The sequence below is a fragment of the Propithecus coquereli genome, unplaced genomic scaffold (genome assembly GCF_000956105.1).
Source record: "Propithecus coquereli isolate 6110/MARCELLA unplaced genomic scaffold, Pcoq_1.0 Scaffold142, whole genome shotgun sequence".
Lineage (NCBI taxonomy): Eukaryota > Metazoa > Chordata > Mammalia > Primates > Indriidae > Propithecus > Propithecus coquereli.
The window spans coordinates 4,154,876-4,176,318 of NW_012138525.1; the positions used below are offsets into that span (position 1 = coordinate 4,154,876).

The 21,443-nt window shown below is 45.8% G+C and overlaps 1 protein-coding gene across 1 annotated transcript in view; it reads right to left on the reverse strand.

Moving 5' to 3' along the window:
- Positions 1-21,443, reverse strand: part of NUP188 (nucleoporin 188kDa) — a 61,630-nt gene that overhangs the window by 1,557 nt on the left and 38,630 nt on the right. The window contains exons 9-36 of the mRNA XM_012639649.1: positions 21,116-21,181; positions 20,441-20,560; positions 19,762-19,888; positions 18,124-18,276; positions 16,577-16,703; positions 16,214-16,301; positions 16,043-16,119; positions 15,193-15,307; positions 13,549-13,669; positions 13,357-13,423; positions 12,421-12,549; positions 11,953-12,092; positions 10,777-10,883; positions 9,463-9,669; positions 9,174-9,343; positions 8,111-8,180; positions 7,631-7,698; positions 7,002-7,197; positions 5,234-5,311; positions 4,817-4,902; positions 4,412-4,557; positions 3,933-4,114; positions 3,016-3,216; positions 2,741-2,833; positions 1,741-1,899; positions 1,249-1,386; positions 337-411; positions 6-251 (exon numbers count right to left, since the gene is read on the reverse strand). Of these exons, the coding sequence (XP_012495103.1) occupies positions 6-251; positions 337-411; positions 1,249-1,386; positions 1,741-1,899; positions 2,741-2,833; positions 3,016-3,216; positions 3,933-4,114; positions 4,412-4,557; positions 4,817-4,902; positions 5,234-5,311; positions 7,002-7,197; positions 7,631-7,698; positions 8,111-8,180; positions 9,174-9,343; positions 9,463-9,669; positions 10,777-10,883; positions 11,953-12,092; positions 12,421-12,549; positions 13,357-13,423; positions 13,549-13,669; positions 15,193-15,307; positions 16,043-16,119; positions 16,214-16,301; positions 16,577-16,703; positions 18,124-18,276; positions 19,762-19,888; positions 20,441-20,560; positions 21,116-21,181 (3,552 nt within the window). The remainder of the gene's footprint in view (positions 1-5; positions 252-336; positions 412-1,248; positions 1,387-1,740; positions 1,900-2,740; positions 2,834-3,015; positions 3,217-3,932; positions 4,115-4,411; positions 4,558-4,816; positions 4,903-5,233; positions 5,312-7,001; positions 7,198-7,630; positions 7,699-8,110; positions 8,181-9,173; positions 9,344-9,462; positions 9,670-10,776; positions 10,884-11,952; positions 12,093-12,420; positions 12,550-13,356; positions 13,424-13,548; positions 13,670-15,192; positions 15,308-16,042; positions 16,120-16,213; positions 16,302-16,576; positions 16,704-18,123; positions 18,277-19,761; positions 19,889-20,440; positions 20,561-21,115; positions 21,182-21,443) is intronic.

A 21,443-nucleotide genomic window follows, 5' to 3' on the forward strand; every position in this document is an offset into this window, starting at 1 on the left:
GGTACCTGGTCCAGCAGAATCTGGCAGACATCTGGGGTGAAGTGGCGCAGGGCTGCGAGGGTCCTGCTTAGGATCTTGAGAAGGCCGTACTGGACCGTGTGCAAGGCCCGCTGCTCTGAGGCCTCTGTGTCAGCAGTGGGCTGCTTGGAGGAAGAGCAGCAGGCAGGAGCAGCAGGTGTAGCCATAGCAGCGGTGGGCGGTCGCTGGACTCGAGGGGTGACAGCTGAGGGGAGGCCATCTCCATTTTTGTTCTGGGGAGTCAGAAAATGAAGGTGGAGCCCATGCAAGCCAGGGTGAGGCATTCTAGGCACTCATGGGCATTCAGGACTTAGGTACCTGTAAGTAGTGCTGCAGCATCTTGCGGCTGTGCAGGAGGGAGGTGCAGGCCTGGCACAAGTAACCCAGGTTGACCTGGGACACACATGGGAGGGAGAGGAAGATTCTTGGGCAGCAGCCCCAGTCATCTGACTAGACTGACCCAACAAGTCTCTTCTACAGGATAGCAATGTGCTGCTCTCACTCCCTGACACTCTTCTCTTACCTGCTAATGCTCACTTGGCCACACTCTAGCCTACAGCCACTAAGTATGTAGCACTGCAAACTTGGGGTCAGCAGGGCTCAGGCCTGTATTGTTTACCTAGGACCTAGCTAAATGCCTGGCACGTTATAAGGTCCTAAGTAAATAAAGATGGGGATATGACTGATTCCCATTTTACAGGAAAATAATACAGGCCTAGAAATAGAGGTGAGGATGGGTGCAATAGCTCATGCCTGTAATCCCAGCACTTTGGGAGGCCAAGGCAGGAGGATCACTTGAGCCCAGGAGTTCAAGACCAGCCTGGGCAACATAGTGAGACCCTGTCTCTACAAAAACAAAAGGAAAAGAAAAATAGAGGTGAAGTGACTTGGCCAAGGTCACAAAATCAGCAAAAGCTTATCTGGCTCCAGAGCCTGTGTTCTTTCCCTGCCCCCCTCTCCAGCTGGTTCCCAGCTCTAGGTCTGTCCTTAAGGGATTTGAATAAGGTCTATCTGATAGAGCCCAAGTTCTTCATCTACATGGCTGCCCTTCATGGTGGAGGGAAAACTTCAGCCAGAGTAAGCAAAACGAAGCCAAACCCTGTGCTCCCCAAGCGAAAAGCCCAGGAATAGCCTGCAATTCACTGGAGGTGCCCCAGAGAGTGCCCACAGCTTTCTTGTCCCCAAGCATTTCCCCAGACCCCTCCAAGACACAGTGTCCAAAGCCCCCACCTGGACATCACGCATAAGCTGAGGCAGGTGGAAGTGCCATTCCTTCATGAAGTTGGACAGCTGCAGAATAAAGCCCACAGTGTGGTCCGCCTCCTCCAGGCAGGCCAGACTCTGCACTGTCCTTACCGCGTTGAGGCACTGAGAAGAGAGGGGACAGCAGGGAAGGATGGGGATGGCTCAGGGACCTGAGACACAACCATTCCTGCCTTCCTCTGGAGAGGACTGGTCCTGGGTCCACAAACACTGAGGTGGCAGCACAATAGGTGGCTTGGCAGTGCAACCAAGTTTCTGTCTGAGCTGACCTGAGACCCTTCCCATCACTCAGCAGACTCTGGCTGGCCAGTGAGCCAACAGTCCTCAGCACATCTCAGAAATGAGGGCATCAACACACCTCCAATGCCGAGGCCCAACCTCCATACCCACTTGCCCCCTGAATGGCCCAGATCCCTTTTTACTCTGAGGCCTCCTCTCGTGATGCCAGCAGGCCCTCACCTGTAAGGTCCGCTCCTGGTGGACACCCACAAAGTCCAGGGCCTCGGTCAGGAAGTTGTACCGCAGAGTTTTGAGCAGCTGCTCCATCAAGGACATGGACAGGCGGTAGACACCCGGCCAAGAGGGGGCATCCACAGACTTCCTAGAGGCACTAGGTGTCTAAGGACAAACGGCAGACAAGCTCAGGACACAGTGCCACAGGAACCCAGCTGACAGGGAGTGTAGGGCCTCCTTGCAGTACAGCAGCTAAGGCAACTGGCTGCCGGGAGGAGAAATGTACCAGGGTGGGCACAGCCACTGCCTGGCAACCAGCAGGGCCAGAGAAGGGGCCAAGGCCAGCAGATGCAAGGAAAAAGCACTAGGCAGAGATTCAACATCCTGGGTTCCAGAGTCAGGTCCGGCACTAACCAGCTGTGTGAACTTGGACATCACTGCCCGGCTCTGGCCCTCACGTGCTTCCTCTAAAGGGCAGCTGTGCTAGATGCCCAGCTACTTAACAATTCTCCTAAGAGTGAGAGGTTCAAGTGAAGACTGCTCTTTTGGGATTAAGAGACATCTGTTGAACTATGAGTAACCAAGGTACACAGAGGTCAGGGTGCTGAGGCCACATCAAACCCTCATACCACCCACTTCCCCTTTTCTTGGTCCCATGGGACAGGGGTGGAGTCACAGTGACACACTGCCTTTCAGAGGGAGAGAGGAGAGGACAGCTGTCCTGGCTGCAGGCCCAATCTCGGGGATGTGTTCTTTGGCCCTCCTTATGCTTATAACAGGAAGAATCCATCCCATCTCCCACAGGTGGTGCACAGAGATTAGGTGGTACCTTTTAGTGGCAAGTTTGTTAGAGATCAGCCTCGGGGTGAGGAAGATTCCTAACCATCAGTGCATTAAGCAAGCCATGAAGAGGAGAGCAACTTCCAGGGCCAGATGGGAAGGGTACTTTTCATCTGGAACTGCAGGATGACCATGCCAGGCCTCCCAGCAAACTCCTGGCACTCACCTGCACTGTGCCATTGGTGCTGAGCTGGTACACGCTCAGGAGGGGCAAACAAATGCTCTGAGTGATGCCAGCTCCAGCCACTGCTGTGGCTCCCTGGGAGGAAGGACATAGAATGAGACGGAGCCTGCTCCTGCCCCACCACAACCAGAGCCTAAGCCTGCAGCCCTCCGCCCAGGGGCAGGTAGGGCTCTTGGGCTAGACCACAGCTTCTGGAATATCGGAACCCACACAGCACAAGCAAGGAGGTCCCCTCCTGCCCTTGGCTGGCCTCCTACCTGCTGGGTGCGAGCCAGGGTGAGGAGCAGGTGCAATGAAGCCTCAGTGAAGTGCAGGTTCTGCTTCATGCGAAGACTCACCTCCAGGGTGGTGAGCAGGGTGGGCAGAATGGGGAGCCTGCGGGTCACCTGCAGCCATGAGTCACCATCCTCATCTACCTCACACAGCTCCTTGGCCAGGTGCAAGCCCAGGACACACACCTGCTGGAGCCCAGGAGCAAAGATGAGTAGAAGAGGAGGAATGAAACAGTCCAGGGGAAGGAAGAGGCGGAGGATGATGGGCAGCCATGGGCCTGGATGCCCAAGACCTGCTTGGTCACACACCTCCAGTGTGAGCTTGACTATCAGAACTCACACCATCTCCCCATCCTGCCCGTCTTGGGGCCAGCTCTCAGTGAACAGCAACTCCACCTACTCTAATGCGTAACTCCCCTAAACCTATGGGCTCTACATCCGCTTCCTCCCTCTGCCTTCACCCACACTGTCACCGAGCCTTGTCAGTGCCACCTCCTGTCCCCAGTCTGGATGCTCCACCCAACTCCACCACTAGGAGTTGGAGAGACCTCACCACCTCTTGCTACACTAATGCAGTTGCCTCCTAAATGGTCTTTCTCCAGCCCCTCTCACTGCCTGCCTCTACCAATCCATGTCATCTTTGACAAGGCACTTTTACTCCGAGTCATGGATCAGGGTGGAACCCAGGCTATAAGTTTTCCCTGCACTTCTCCCCTGCATTGCTTGTCACAATGGGACTCCTCTGCTTCTCTGCACAGTGCCTAATCTGTTAACTCTTCCTCCCAGGCTGTGAACTCTAGAAGTGCAACAACTATCTGTCTTGCTCACTAGTCACCCCAGGGTCAGACACAGAGCTGGCAGGCAGTGGGAAGGACAGACAGCTTGCTAGGGCACTCCCTCACCCCATCACGCTGGTCCTTGTGTCGGGGCCGAGAGCAGTCATCGGTCTCCATGCTATCCTTGTCCTCTGTGGCACTGCCTGATGCCAGACTGTGGCGAGTTTGGTCAAAGAGTGCAATCACCTCTTCTTGGAGGGTCTCACAGACGTTCAGCACCAGCTGGGAGTACTGGGGTATGTCACTTACTGCAGAGCAGACAGGGAGGGAACACAGTCATGCTCACCAGGCCAACTCTCACTGATTCCTTCCCAGGCAGGGGGCTGGGAATGTGGTAGAGTGCTAAGAGGGAGAGTGTCTGGTGGGAAGGGAGGAAAGACAGGTCAGGAAGAAAAAGAGTGTAAATGAGGTAAAATTCCAAGACTGAAAGTTCAAAAGTCACAAGAGAAATGTGTGTCCCAGAGCCGGAGGAAGGCCCACCCAGAATGGCTGCCAGCAGGGGCAGGCAGACTGCTGCTGCTGCTCCCACTGCCCCTGCCCCTCACCTTTCATCTCCTTCATCTGTAACACTGTGATGAACGCTGAGAACACCTTGGCCTTGGTCTTCTCCATCAGTTGCTGGTCTGCCTGCAGCACTCCCTCCAGGATCTCCGTCAGGGGTCCAAGGATTTCATCCACAGAACCTAACTCTCTAGAAAGAATATAGGGGCAGAGGCGGGATAACACACCTCACGGAAGGCCATACTCTACCCACACTCCACGTCAGGGTGTCTCCCAGGCAGTCTGCCTCCCCTGCCTTCTGCCATGTCACGCCCACTCCCTATGAGGGAAAGCCAGGCCAGTTCAGACCCACTTTCTCCCCTCCGGGAAGGCGAAAGGCGTAAGCGGAGTGAGCAGGGGCTGCCAAGGAGGCTCTGGCCTCAGCCCACCTCTCCCGGCACAGCGCTCACCTCTTCCACTGCCGGAGGAGGATGAGCAGCAGAGTGCACATCATGGAGCCGAGGCGGAGGCAGTTCACGGAGGCCGGAACTAGGAGCTGAGGGGAGACAGCACACCAGTGAGAAGCCTGACTTCCTGTGAGCAGACACAGTGAGAGGATTCACACTTTATCCACAGGGCACGTCCTGGACACATGCCTTTCTTCCCTGGCAGCGAGTTCACAGGGGTGGAGCGGAGGGGGAGAAGCTAGTGCTGGTATAGCAGCGGTAGACCCCTGCTGACGCACTGCAGCCTCCGGCGCCTCCCAGCCCCACGTGAGCCCTCTGACCTGACCACTGTGCCGCCAGCCGCAAACACCTGAGCTCTGCTATTTGCATTCTGGCGACTCTCTCCCTGGGAGGAATGAGAAACCTTCCAGACACACTTACTAACGCTTTGGTCCCATCAAGTACATCAAGAAAGAGCTGTCGACGCGCTGCACAGTCGGTCAGGTGCATTATATCTGCCTACAAAGGAACAGAAAAAGATTTCAGCTGGGAAAATTTCCCAGATTTTACAGCCAAGAAATGCGGGGCCCTCTGTCAGGCAATTAGCCATTGATAAGTCACTGCAGCCCTGATTTAAAATGGGGCTTGAGGGCCCTGCTATTTCTGTTGACTCTTAGCTATCTATGTTCAGAGTCAAATCCAAGTTCATCCATCCTCTGCTAAGAACCCTTCAAAGCCTTCCCAGTGTCTGGGAAATGCAAACCAAACTCTTCAACATGACCTGGAGGCCCCACAGGATCTGGTCCAACTGATTCTGGTATCACCCCCACTGTGCTCACTCCAGTCCAGCCCTACTCACCTCCTGCCTCCTTCTTGGACACACCAAGCTCCTTTCCATTTCTGCACCTTGGCACCTGCGAGCCCCTCTGCCCAGACCTCTCCTCCACAGGTGTTCCACCTGGAAGGCTTCTCCACACACTCAGATCTCAGTTGGGACATCGCCTCCTCAGAGTGGGCCTCCCTGACTACTTCTGTCTCACATGTTCACTACCATAGCACCTTATTTCCTTCGCAGACAGTTACCACCATCTGAAACCATATTTTTTATTGGCAAATTTGTTTACAATTTACCTCCCTCAAGGACCACTCTCTACGAGACTTAAGATCTTATCTGCCTTACTCACTGCTGTATCCTGATGCCTGGCATATGGTAAGGATTCCACTAATAGCCATTAACTGAATGAATGAATGATCAACATCCTGGACTTAGCCAGACAGGTCTCCTAGGGGGAAAGAGGATGGTGGGATTTTCAGAGCCACAACTCAAAAACTGCTTCCTAACTAGGACCTAAAAGGCAGGCGACACAGAGATTATACCCTGGGGGAATCAACCACTCCCAAAGATGGCTGAGCCTTTCAGTGTGTCTGGGGTCTTAGGGGTCCACAGCCACTCTGCCATGGCCAAGAGTGTTCACACATCCACCCTTTCTAGGCTCAAAGCTCCAAGTATGTGGGCAGTCTGGCACTAGGGAACAAATTTCACAGAAGTTGTAAGAGACGCTTGAAACAAGGAGACATCTATCAAGCTGAAGTTGTTAATGAAGTCAAGATATTTGTCTGTATACCCTAGGGAAAAATAGTTCACCACCAAGCCCTTATGATACAGCATGATGGCATCAAACTATGAAAAATGCCACAAACAATGCAAACTCTCTTTCAAAACCAACTCTGAGTAGCACGCAATGCAAAGACAATGGCCTCTATTTTTTCTAAGACCAGGAAATGTAGTTTCTAGAACCAGTGAAAATAAACTGCTCTTTAGACAGGGTGCTGCTACAGCTGTCAGAGCTACCTACTGACTAGTCTGTAAATATTTACCCAGTATCTACAGGGCACACAGCACAAGAGGCAGATGCAGGAAGGGAACACCTTAGACCTAGTCAGGCCCAAAGGGAGCTACACAGGCTTTAGGAACGTCTGAAAGGATTTCAAATGACTTCTCTACACTCTTCTTAAGAGTCCCTTGGACTCAACACCCTCAAATACTCCACATTTGCCCCAGTCTCCTGGCACATAATCTGTTAATTTTAGCTCTCAGGGATAAATCCATCCTGATTCGTTTTTCATCCCAAGGACCTATATCTGCTAAGCATCTCTAAGGGTCACTGTTAAGACATGAAAGTGAACACTTGCCCCAGGAAGTTCTTACATGACTGGTGGCGATGATGAGAAGCATCCTCCAGGCGGAGACCAGCATCTGATACTCTAACAAGGAGGTACAGCTGCTGCCCTCTGTTTCAGCTGTGTGAACTGCCAAGGATTTGACATACCCTGACCAGTAGGCAAAGCGTTTCTCGCTGGAAAATTTCTTGAGTGTATCTTTTAATGACTGGTCTAACGAACCCCTATGGGGTCAAGAAAAAAACAAAACCCACAGTTAGGTTTTAAAAGCAGATGGGAATGAGATGGGCACAGACCCTTGTTGAGGCAGAGAAAACAACCTCACATGGGCTTAAAGGCAGACGGCTCCAGGATCACCTCCAAAGTGTGGGGCTCATACTTCTTGCTCAACATAATGGGGTTAGGCTGAGGCCTTTCCAGGATTCCTCCTCCATAAAATCCCGGTCACATGGAGTTTGCTTCACAATAACTTTCTGATAATCATAAACGCCATCAATGGATTGGCCAGGGACACAGCTCACTGGCCCCCCAAAAATGGTTCCAAACCAGCTCTGTCCCCTGCCTTGGCTCATACTGCCATGCACCCAGTGGTAGGCCACCACAATCTCCCTCTCCTTTCAACCTTCAATTAAAATCTCAAAAGGAGAAAGGACTCACTTAACTACATAGTATATCTCCAAGCAAATTATCTTCATGATTAGAGCACAGGTTTCCAGGATACTGGGCTGTGAAGAAGGAACAGAACAGACTCTGATCACATGGAAGAACATCTCCCCCAGTGCCCCCAAAAGTGAATAGAGCAGCACCCAATACTTGGAGAACAAGCAAGTACACTCCCTCTTGATTGTGAATGGCCACCTGACTTGCAAAAGCAGAAGTGTCAGTCCACAATGTCTGCAAGTGAGTGGACAAGATGCTGAACCATTAACGAGAAGAGGCAGGGCAAGCCACTGTCCTTCCCAAAGCAAGACACCAAAGGGAAAGGAAGCAGGCACTTCTCTAAGATAGAAGTTTCCAGGGAAGAGAACATTCTGTTGTTTAATTAGGGGAGGTATTACTTTCTACACCCCCATTCTCACAGCCCACCCTTTTCCCCCAGGGACTGCAGCTGCTGTCCTGCCCTCCGCCACAGCTTACCTCAGATGTTTCTGAGGGAGGAGAAAGGGTTCCAAACAGCGGACTAGTTAAATTCTCCCAAAACTTGGGTCTAGAAAGGAAACACATGTTGGAAATCACACTTTTCTCTCCCACAGTCCTTTTTCTCTTCTCTCCAGCTCCCTTTGGTGGTCACTTCTCCCTATTTTACCAGTCCCAATCCTAACATCTGTCTCATAAGTCAATTGCTCCTACATAGAGTAGATAAAATTACATTTTTCTCTTAAGAAACACAATTGTTGGCCAGGCGTGGTAGCTCACGCCTGTAATCCTAGCTCTCTGGGAGGCCGAGGCTGGCGGATTGTTTGAGCTCAAGAGTTCGAAACCAGCCTGAGCAAGAGCGAGATCCCATCTCTACTAAAAATAGAAAGAAATTAATTGGACAACTAAAAATATATAGAAAAAACTATCCAGGCATGGTGGCGCATGCCTGTAGTCCCAGCTACTCGGGAGGCTGAGGCAGGAGGATCGCTTGAGCCCAGGAGTTTGAGGTTGCTGTGAGCTAAGATGACGCCACTGCACTCTAGCCCAGGCAACACAGTGAGACTCTGTCTCAAAAAAAAAAAAAAAAAAAACACAATTGTGCATTATAGAGTTGATTAATAAAAACTCTTAATGATTCCTTCCATTGTACATTTCCAAAAGCCTCACAAAGAAGAGAGGGAAATAAGACAGGAGACTTCCAAATTCTGACTTTTTAATGCTCCTTCCTTTGTGCCAATGGGATCCAAGAGAATACAATATTTGTTCCATTTGGTCCAGTGGCTTAAGCAAGCCATTCTCATCTGAATCTACTGTTTCTCAAGAATATTGGGTTTTGATGGAGTTAGCAGAAGGCAGGAACACAAAAGTAGTTGAACCTTAAAGATCCTTAATTACTACTGACAGCATTAAAAAAACAATAAGTGTAAAACTCCCATGTATTGAAACAGGCACTAAGCATGTTTTATGCTCACTCCCAGGGAACTGTCACAACAAACCTCTGAGATAACAACTACCTTTATACAGACAAGGACAATGAGACTACTCGCAAAGTCAGACTCACTTGGTTCGCAGGACCAACATGGCACTGTCCCGACGGTCTTGCCACAAGGCATGCAGAAAGGCAATGGCTGCACGATGCAGCAGAGGCGGGCACCAGTATCGATCTTGCTGTTGGAAATCAATCAGCTCTAGCACTGCATGGAGGCAGCTCCACACCCCAAGGCTAAATTCCTGTTAAGAGGGTATGGGTGAGAGTTCAGTCTCACAGCCACTGCTAGCAGCCACTCCTGCAGAGCCCAGCACCACATCTTAGGAAGCCACCTCCCAGCTCATCCCAAGTACAGGCGCACCTTGGAGCCATCACTCCCATCCTTCACCTCCAGATTCAGAAACAGTTCAATAAGGCCTGGCTGGGTCTCTACTGCAACCGTGAGGAATTCCAAAATCATGACTTTGATGCGCATATCCTCAATCCTGCTCTGCAGTCGGGTCAGGAAGGCATCACGTATGGCTGCCGCATCATTGCCCAGGCAAGCATACACTGACATTGGGGCCACCTGATGGAGACCAGGACACACAGGCTTACAGCTCTGCTTCCAGAAAAACCTCAGTGGGCTACTGCAGAAGGGCTCTGGAGAACTCCCCAAAAATTGGCAGAAAGGGAAGCATCCAGACATAAAGTTCTAGGAAAACGGGGACATCACGCCAAGCAATAGCATGAGATGCCCAAAAATTCACAGAAGCAATCAACATAAAAAGACACTCAACCTCTCACAGTTAAATAAATATAAAGTGAAAAAGTACATAGCATTTTTTTTTTGCCTATTAGATTGACAAAAGTTAAAAAACTGATGAAGGCATCATGGCAAGGATACAAGACTTGGTGTTAGAGGAGTATAAACTGTTACAATCTTTTCTGGGGGGCAATTTGGAAATATCTATTAAAAATTAAAATGTTCATTTATGCCTACTAATTTTTAGGAACTAGAAACAAACATTTACAAGGTTCTAGGGATAATAATGTTCACTGCAGCACTGTTTATAACAGTGAGAAACAAAATAGCCCAAATAAATTCGGTGTGTCCACTCCAGGGTATGGTCTACAGCACTAAAGAGAATGAAGTGGGTCCAGATGTGCTCACGTGGAGCGACTGCACAATATGGTGCTGCATGAAAAAAGCCAGTCATGAAACAGTATGTGTAGTGGAATTCTACTTCTATAAAGAACAAAAATGTATGTTCTTTTTTTTTAAACAGATTCATCTGACCAAAGCACCAAACACTTTTATTTAACATATAAACACAGATAAAAATAAATCTGGAGCAATGCATATCAACCTGCCCATAGGGATTCTTGGAACAAGAGGACCACAGGGCACCTTAACTTTCTACATTATATCTATCTGTAACATTTAAATACATATTGTACAACAAGCATGTACATTTTTTGTAATCAGGGAAAAAACCACCCTCATATAAACACACATTTTGTGTGTGCGTGGGGGGGTGTGTGTGTGTGTGTGTGTATGTATGGCTATATTATTATACTTTAAAAGTCAGAGAAGTCCAAGTTAGCCAGCTGCTTCTTTTGGGAGATGGCAGGAGTGGTCTCAAGCAGGAAGAGTCAGTTTCCTAAAGCTCTAGTTGGTTGAGTGGGATCCTACCGTGGCCAGACGTTTCAGCAGCTGAATGGCAAGACGTGGCAAAGCAGGGTCATGTTTGTGGTAGATGTACTTGGCTAGAACAGCAATGAGGTTGTTCCCATGAGCACCTGAAGGAGCACGGGAAACAGTTTAGACATCAAGTGTGCCTCACTCAAGTTCTTAGAGAAGCTGCGGTCCTAAAAGGCTCATGTTGTATATGTGAGGAAATTTGCCCTCAAGTTCTTGGAGGGCCAAAGCGAACCCAGGGGGCGGCATCCTTCTCTTTTATTCAGGAGCAAAGGAATAGCCAGGATTTGGGGGTAAACAGTTCAACCCAATTCATTAATAGCAAAGATATATTTTGAAGAAAATATATACTTTTATCAAATAGGTTAGAAAAAAGCATTGCCCTGATATGCAACAAAATCGTTAAAATCCCAAAATTACACAGCTCAATACGGTCTTAGACATATCCAAACACTTACTTAAATGTGAGGAAACTGGGCCCTAAAGAGATTAAATAATTAGTTGAAGGTCACAGAGTAATAGCCAATATTTAATAGGTACCAAAACCATCTCTACATATTTTACATAGTAATTCTCTACATATTTTACGTAGTAATTTATCTAATCTTCATTGTAATCTTACAAGGTAGATACTATGGGTTGAGCATCCCTAATCTAAAAATCTAAAATCTGAAATGCTCTAAAATCTGAAGCTATAGCTTAACGGAAATGCTCACTGGAGCTTTTTGGATTTTAGGTTTTTGGACTAGAGATGCTAAGCCAGTAAGTATAATTCAAATATTCCAAAATCCAAAAAAATCTGAAATCTTTTTTCTGGGCCCCAAGCATTTTAGATAAGGGATATTCAACCTGTACTATTATCCCCATTTTACAGATGAGAAACCCAAGGGAGAATTATTTAATAATGTGCCCAAAGTCAGGGTGGTTGGGGCCAAAATTTGAACCAAGGCAGGCTGATTTTGAACCTGTGTTCTTATCTATTATTCTATCATCAATAGGAGGCAGAAATAAAGTATGACCCAGTTCTCTTGTTTCCAAAACCAGGAAAGGGACTGGTAATCATTCCCAAATTTAAGAAGTTAATCAGAAAATAGTTTTGACATCCAAAAACACTGCCTAAAATATGTGTTCATGGGCCAAAATGTTGCTGATTGGAAGAGAAATACATACCATGTTGTGTGAGAGCCTGTTCCAGGGGGGACACCACATTAGAAGGAGGTTTCAGCCGAATAACATTGTTGGTGACGGAGAATGCCAGTTTCACTGTCTTGATCAGCAGCTGGCCCTGCCCCTGGCCCTCTGCCCCATCACTAGGGTGCCAAATGGAAACCAAAGTTGATTCAGACAATACGACTTCATTTGTAACACATGCGCTCTCATGAATTAGATTCCAACAATAATCCCAGAGTTCAACAGCTTCTGTTAGAGGCCCCAGTCCAAACTAGGAGAGAGGAGGAGTAATCAACTCCCTTTGCTATGTGCCAGCCTATTTTGCAGCCACTAGGTTAGATAACAGCTACATCCTAAGAAGAACAAGGTTGTCTCAAAAAACCTACTGCAAGTTAACCTCAACTGGATTTCTTAGAACACACAGGCACTATAAAGACAAACAGAGGGAAGGAGGAGAAGGAGCCCTACCTTCGGGGCTGAGCAGCCATCACCATGTCAATGGTGTCCACGCCAATGCCCATGATATTAATAACTGTCTGTCCTGCTTCTGTGTAGGCCAGACTGCAGATGCAGAGAGACTGCAGGCTAGGAGTGTGACTGGAAGACAGAGATGTTCTGAGTTACTAGGGAGCTGCCAAGTTCATCACTGGAAGGAAAGGGCACTGTCTAGCTGCGGAGGGTGGCAAACTTAACAAACTGGCCATTGGTGATACAGATCAGCTCTCTGCAAGCTGAAGGCACTCTGATCATTTTCCTGAAATAGATTTGATCCTAAAGAACACACTAAGAAGGAATTTAAATGTTCACCAATTAACAGATACAGTTAATGTAATGAATTATGATTAATCCATACAATGGAATCCACAGAACCATACAATTATGATTAATCCATACAATGGAATCCATAGAACCATACAATTATGATTAATCCATACAATGGAATCCATAGAACCATGGAATCCATAAAACAAGACAGATCTGTATGCAATGGCACAGAAAGAAAGTTACAGAGCAGTTAGTATAGGCAGAGGAAAAAACCTAGAAGAAACACAAATTTGTTAACATCGCCTATGGGAAGTAGATATATGAAAGTAGATATATGAAGAGCATTTTGCACTGAATATTTCCAATGAATGCGCATAACTTTTGGAAAGATCATAAAATTGATTACTATGTAAGTATACACAAACACACACACACAATCTTGTTCCCACTTCATTTGCTCTTCTCTCTCCACAAGGAAAAATGATAAATAGGCCAGTGGAAAGCTGCTCACAATCTCAAAGATTACTGAGCTCTGGGCTCAACCAAGGTGAGTTCTCTGGAAGAACTGAGATGGCTTTACACAGCAATAGCCCACGTATCCCTTGGTGAGCACTGGGCTCTTGCAATCGACCTCATTACCTGCTGTGCAGGTCTGTCTCATGGCACAGGTTCAGTATCGCATGAATCAGCTCCAGGATCAGGCAACCTGGACTCCAAGAAAGACAAAAGAATAATGTGGCCTTGCGTGATGACCCTAATCCCAAGAAAGGGAGAGAAAGCTTCCCAGGGACCCAGAAATTCCCAGGTCTTCCCTGCCCATGCTGTCCTTACCGATCTGTTCCCTCACACCATGAGAGTTGTAGCGCCACTTGTGGTAGCTGGGAAGCATCTCCTTCAGCACAAACATTACACAGGGAACAAGTCCTTGGCTCTGTGTACTGCCGAGCTGCCCCTACAAAAAACCATGCTGTGAAGGCTTCTGCCACTTAAAGAAAAGTCATCTAGTGATTAGAGACTTAACTCCAAAACCATAGATAGGTTGGTCCAAAGGAATTCTGGGCAAGCTTTGGCCATCAGCGAAAAACCAAAACATCAGAACATTCTACCTTAATTGAGCCCAAGTTGTGGGTTTCTTTAGAATAGAAAAAGTGACTAAAAAGACAATGTGAAAATGTCACAAAAGGTGCCAACATGAAGAAGAGGAATGAAGGCTAAATGTGGACAGAAGGGAGGTACCTTAAACATAAAGGCTATAGGATTTGTATTTTTTTATTTTATTTTATTTTTTTTTTGAGACAGAGTCTCACTCTATTGCCCGGGCTAGAGTGCTGTAGCGTCAGCCTCGCTCACAACCTGAAACTCCTGGGCTCAAGCAATCCTACTGCCTCAGCCTTCCGAGTAGCTGGGACTACAGGCATGTGCCACCATGCCCGGCTAATTTTTTCTATATATATTTTTAGTTGTCCAGCTGATTTCTTTCTATTTTTTTAGTAGAGACGGGGTCTCGCTCTTGCTCAGGCTGGTCTTGAACTCCCGAGGTCAAACAATCCACCCGCCTCGGCCTCCCAGAGTGCTAGGATTACAGGCGTGAGCCACCGCGCCCGGCCGGCTATAGGATTTTTGATACTGAAGAATGGCAGCTTCACTGTCACGATCACCAGCCGTCCCTAACCTCAACCCCATCACTGAAATATGAGAAAGGAGATCTGATACCCCAAATTCTTTGCCCTGATGGTACTTGTTAATTTCAGTTTTCTAAATTTACACCTGAATTTGTATCCCTACCTCTATACACAATGGCTTCTATCTTTTTAAGCATTCACTGATTCCTGCAGGCAGGAAGTGGGTCAAGTGCTTTCCACACATGACCCTCTCAACCGGATGAGGCAGACACCATGTATCACTCTTATTTTACAGAGATTCTGAGAAATTCTGTACTTGCCCCCAAGGTCATGCCAGCTAATAAGTGGTCAACCTGAAATGTAAACCAAATTCTGACTCCAAATTCTATGCTCTCAACTCATATAGAGTATTCTTCAAACTAAGTTGTGATCCATTAGTGGATTATGAAATCAGCATATGGTCACAACTCACTTTAAAAAAAAGGGAAGGGGGCACTGAGTGAATCTTGTGTAGTAACAGTAAATGCTGTATTGTGAAATTTTGCTCCAGGAGTATATATACACACATACATACTGGGAAACGATACACAATGTGCCTATTATCCTGGGCTACCACAGAAATAGCTTGACAGCCACTGCATTACCCATATGGCCTCTTCAGTTCTAACTCATAAGCCTTCTAGTAAATAAATTCACATAATTAAGTACCCACTATAGAATATACTGGCACATATACTCAATGTATTGAAATGGTAAGCACCGTAACTTCAGGACAACTGTTCTGCCTACAGACAAGATGACTACAGTAGCCGGAGACAGGGAAACTATTTCAGAATCATCTGACCAGACCCACCTTGACAAGGGTGGTGATCAAGCGCAGAAAGGCAATAGTGACCCCATACTCGCCCTGGGGCTGTTCACTATTCATCAAGAGGTTTCCATACCCTCCAGCATTCATCCCCTCCGCACTGAGAAAAGACAGAGAAGTAAAGGGAAAAAAACAATAAGGAAATATCAGGTTTCAAGAAACTAATCACAGAGCAGTCTTGCTACAGTCTAGATGTTTCAAGCATAAGACAGGAAAGCTCTGCAAGAGCATTAATCAATCTTATGCCCAGGGTAAACATTAAGAACATGTTTTATTGATGTACAACATTAACAGATTCAAAGTGAAAAATCAAATGAAGGAAACATTTTTGTCTTATAAGCAAGAGCCAGCAAGGTGAGAATGCTCAGGTAGTAAGATAGAGCCGGTGCATTAGTAAGTGGTCCACTGAGCAAGTTCAAGCACCCATGAAAAAAGAAAAAGTACAGAGTTAAGAATGGGATAATGTGGCTTAATGGGATAAGTCCCTGGATCTAGATACCTCTGGATTCTCTAGGCTGGAAAGTAAACTCCCACATACCTAAAATGGCAGCAGCTAGATGAGAATCTTTCTTGCTCTCCTGCTCTCAGGCTTTAAAGACTATGAGCCATCAGTGCCGCCCTGAGAGGAGAGCAGCTCTGGGCCCCATACCCCACCATCTCCTTTACCCTGTCCTCACTCACCCTCCTACTTCTGGCCAGAGGGCTGAATAGGCAAGGACTGCACAGAGTAAGTGGACAGGCAAGCTTCCTTAAAACCTGTAAAGCTAGGCTAGACCTGAAACATACATGGTTCTGTCTAGAAAATATGCTCTACCCACCCTAGGACCTGGCTCACCTGATCATCTGACTCATGTTGGAGACAGGGTGGGCCACAAATGGTAAAAAACCTGTGTGATGAAGATCAGTCCAGACCTGAGAAGGGAAAAGAAGAGTTAAATGTCCACATATCTTCAGGTGTACATCAAGAGCTGCATTTTTTGGCTGTTGGAAAGATTTGATGTCTCACCTTTGCTGGATTCCGGGCAGCCAAAACAGTCAAGCAGTTGACACAAGAAGCAATGACATCTACAGGTGGGGAGATCACTGTTGTTAACCTGGTTGGAGAACAGTGCACTGTACTCGGTAAAATGAATAATACAGTTGGTTCCATCACAAATATTTCCCAGTTCTCTCTTCCCAAGTCCTTCATCTCAGCAGGGATATAAAAACAGGGAAGCCCTCAGCTGGGGACAGATACTACACCAGGGTTTCCCACAGAGGAACATGTGTGGACTTTAACCCAGTGGGTATGTGCCAGGCTCCTCAAAACCAAGAGAATAACTGCTGGGAGCTCTGCCAGGCAGCTAAGGGTTAGCCACAAGAGACTCACCGCTGCAGCAGCATGTAGATGCGGGACGTGATGGGCAGAAGACAGTCTGCTATTGACAGGTCAGTACTGATGACCTTATGGACCAGATCAATGATGGGTTTGACTCGCTGGCAGTGCTGAATCACATCTGAGGGGAAAGACAGACTGTGACCCCATGGCAAACAACTCCTTTAAAATCACAAAATAGAGGACAATGGTACTTTCAGGTGGGAGTCCGCCAACCTCCTCATTTGTCGGCAAATTAATAAACTCTTTCTTTCTCCTCAAACCACTTGTCCTTGTTCTTCTGATGGGGCCTCGGGGACAAGTGCCGAACTTTCAGTAAATAGGCACAGGTTCTATTATTATCCTTTCTTATAGGTAATAAGAAAACTGAGGCTCAGTGATGTTAAGTGTTGCTCCAAGTATACAGTAAGTGATGAAGCTCTGATTTGAACTCAGGCAGTCCTACCCTAAAGGCCATTCTCCTAGTCTTTGAACTGCTAGCCTTGCTAAAACAGCTTGTTTCTCTAGCCACCTCATTCCCCTGTCCCAGCTCCCCTTGCACCCTCCAAATATTCTTTTTAGCCTCTTCATGTTATCTACTGGCCTTTCCGGTTCTGCTAGGAGGACCTCCTGCTGCTCCCCTGCTGGACTTCCTTACCCGTTAATAGCCTAAGCCTGTGAGTATCACTTGTCTCCCCATCACACTGCAGCCAGGTAGCAGAAACCAAAATGGGCCCTGGCTTTCACCAACGAACTGTGCTCTCCTTGCAAGTTTTTTAGACCATGCTGATTCCTGCCTTTGTGGCCCTCCCTCTCTTCTGTACCATCTGACTACATGCCTACGTAAATACCACCTTGGAGTGAAGACACTGTTTTCCAAATTTCATTCATTCCCGTTTTGTCATGGTTTTTCTTATCTTTGTATACCACCTAGGGCATTATTTACTCAAAATGTATTTGATTCACTTTTTAAATTCCAGTACATTTATCTTCAACTTTATATTTAGCCTCAATGAAAAAGGAGTACTACTTGTAATTAGAAGTTAAGCATACAAACAAACTTAAGAGAAAAAATAAAATAAAATAAAATCATGAAATAATGGCTGGGTATGGTAGCTCATGCCAAGGGCTCACAGCACTTTGGGAGGCCGAGGCGGGAGGAGCACCTGAGGCCAGGATTTTGAGACCAGCCTAAGCAACACAGTGAGATCCTGTCTCTACAAAAAATAGAAAAATTAGCTAGATATGGTGGCATGTGCCTATAGTCCCAGATACTCAGGAGGCTGAGGCAGGAGGATAGCTTGAGCCCAGGTGTTTGAGGTTGCAGTGAGCTATGATGACACCACTGCACTCTACTCAGGGCAATAGAGTAAGACTCTAGTCTCAAAAAAAAAAAAAAAAAAAAAAAAAAAAAATCACAGAATAGTCCCCGAGACCCAGATAAATAAATCAGACAAATCACAATCTTAATGGTTCTGAATTTTATCTTGAAACTCCTTCAAATCCTGCAAACATGTCCATCACCCCTACCCCTCCATGATGTCTCCCAAAGCTGACCTTACCTGCAGTTGAAACAACATGAAGCAGCATTTCAATCTCACAGGTAAAGAGGGTCCAGCTGCTATAGGAGTATTCCCAGCGCACCAGGTAAGCCCTGTCATCCAGCATTACTTGGCCCACCGTGCCTTGAGGTATGCGAAGGTTGGTCTGACCCCCTAGGGAGGGAGGAAGAACAACAGTCTAATATCTGAGGACAAATAGGAAGAGGTAACTCCTCTACCAGACACCAATATTTAAACACATCTTGGTAGCTAACATTCCTACAGCTTTTTCCATTTTAAAAAAACCCCAAAAACTCTCGTGATCTGAAGAAATGACTTTCCACATGTCTGAGAATCAGATCAGTGCAGAGAGTGGTTTTCTATTCAAATGATGGCTACAGAAAGTCCACAGACCACTGGGTGAATCAGTGGTGATGCCAGGACTAGAACAGTAAGGCTGTTCCCTCTTTATTTTACTCCTTGAGAAGCTGGGATGCACGTGAGCCTAAAAGCAGTAACTGGTCACTCTAACATACTCACTGCCAATAAGAAAACAAATTGTTACAACCTTTCCCTACAACTCAATTGGGCACAATCTAATCAAACATTTTTAAAAAATTTTTTTTAATTGTGGTAAAATATATATACCATAAAATTTATCATTTTGACCAAGGGTACAGTTCAGTGGCATTAAGTACATTCACACTGTTGTACACCACCACCACCTATCACAGAACTTTTTCCATCTTGCAAAACTGAAACTCTATATCCATTAATCAATAATTCCCCACATTCTCTCAAACTCCCAGCCCTTGGCAACCACCATTCTATTTTCTGTCTCCATGAATTTGACTACTCTAAGCACCTTATATGAGTAGAATCATACAGTATTTGTCATTTTGTGACTAGCTTATTTCACTTAAAATATCAAGATTCATCCATGTTACAGTATGCATCAGAATTTCCTTTCTTTTTAAAGGCTAAATATTATAATATTCCATTTCATGTATATACCACATTTTGTTTATTCATTCATCTGTCACTAGGAATCTATTCAAAATTTCTACTGTCTATATAACCCTTTTGTTCAAAAATCCCACTTTGGGGATTCTATCTACTAAAAATAAAAGTACCAGTATATATACTGAGTATGCATGTACCCAATGCAGCAGCATTATTTGTAGTCACGAAACACTAATATAGTCTAAATGTCCTTTAGGAGAAAGATAAAAAATTATGAAACATCAAGGATAATGCAGTAGTTACAAAAATGAATGAGTCAGAGCCATATGTAATAAAATCAACTTACAGAATGAGTTGTGGGAGTATACAGAAATATGTGAAAAGACATACTCCAAACTCTTAACATTGATTATCTGATGGAGAAAGGACTGAAGATTAACTTTTTAAAATACATCTCTGCATTATTTACCTTGTTACAATGAACATGCATTATTTTAGAAATCAATCTAATGATATAAAAAAGTTAACTATAAAAAAGAGAAACTGACTCCAATTACTTATCAATGAATCGACATACATGGTTGGAGAGAAGAACTGCATTAAAGGCACCTCACATGAAAGAATGAAAACAATAATGAGGTCTAAATAGAGGCTGTCATAAAAGGGGCTAACGCACCAAGGATCTCTTTATCTTACCAAGAGGGTAAAGGAGTTTGGGTGTTTGTCTCCGCCAAAGTGTTCCATCTTCATGGGAGATCACATCATGGGGCTTGTGCTTATAAAGTTCATTGTAGAAAGACATCTTATCTAAGAAACTATACACCTGCCGACACACAGAAAGAAACCATAGCACATTCACCTCTGGGACAAGCAAGGGGGTCCCCATCTGCTCTTCTGCTCTTTCAGCCAGACTCTCTTAACTTCTTAGAAGCCCACAACTATGACTGTTCTTGGAATTGCCTTCTGTTCTCCTTGCCAAATCTTCACCATGCTTTAATACCCAACTCAAGTCCCCTTTACTCCACAGAGACAGTTGTCTCTCCTGAACGGTATGGTCTTTACTGCTCAAATGACATTTACTATGTACCACCTGGTTATTAGCTATTTATTTCTTATATATATTATTCTCTTCCAACTAGATATTAAGGAGCTTTATACTTGGTCTTACTCTAACAGTATCTATAATAGGTACTTAATAAAAAGATTTTTATTTAATTTTATAGAATTGAGGCACTATCTTTAGCATCTCTCATTCAACTTCAGACTAACTCCTGTAGAGGAAGTGGAACTGCAACATGGAAAGCAAAAAGAAATCCTTATGAATGGTGCAAAAAATATCTCCTATTCTCTTTAGGTATCTGACTGAACAGCTTACCTTTTTGGCAGTGGACTTCCCTGATACGAGGGCTCGGAGCAATTGCAGGAGTGGTGAAAGCAGGTGGGGAAACATTCCACATACACTGTCCAGAATGATCCCAAGACCAGAGGTTGGCTCCTGTGGTAGAAGGACAGAAGTCACTGATCTTCACATTATCCACAAATTAACATATCTTCAAATTGTCCAGCAATCATAAGACTTTATTCGTCATCTGGACCTTGAGGTTTGAGGCCATGGCCATGCTAAGACCAATTACTGGTGGAAAATTGTTCTCTCCAATGCCAAGTTCTCATTAGAACCAATTACAATATTCTGGCAACTCATAAGATATAGTTAAAATCCCCTAATAGTACTTTCAAGAGCTGCAGAAACACTGGTGCCTAAGAGACTGCCAATGTGAAACAAGAATTGGTAGGCTGCAGAATGGGGGACAGGGAAAAAAAAAAGAAAAAAAACTTGGTGGTAGGACAGATAACATACTAGCTAATGCTTTGGGCTGCAGACTCAAGTCAGTTAAAACCTGTCTGTCTGTGACCTTGATAAGCAAATCACTGCCCATCTCTAAGCATCGCTTGCCATCATATAAAAAATGGAACCTATCACAAAGCAAGTGTTTGATAAATTCTTTTGCTCCAGAGAATGTCACGCATTGACCCTCTCTCAGATACTTACTGTTCCCCAGAACAGTTCTGGAAGAGAAGGGTCTGCCAGGACTTCACATGCTGTGTCAATTACATCCTGTTGGGGGAGGGGAGAAAACAGTTCATTTTCCCTAGTTGAACCAGTCTTTTTTTATTGTAGTCTGTTGAAATAAAACACCATAGACACCTTCATATATGCCCAAAAGAACTCTGGTTTAAAAAGTAAGAGCCCAGGAGTTTGAGGTTGTTGTGAGGTAGGCTGATGCCACAGCACTCTAGCCCAGGCAACAGAGTGTGACTCTGTCTCAAAAAAGAAAAAAAAAATTTATAACATTTATAAGACAATTGGAAATTTGAAC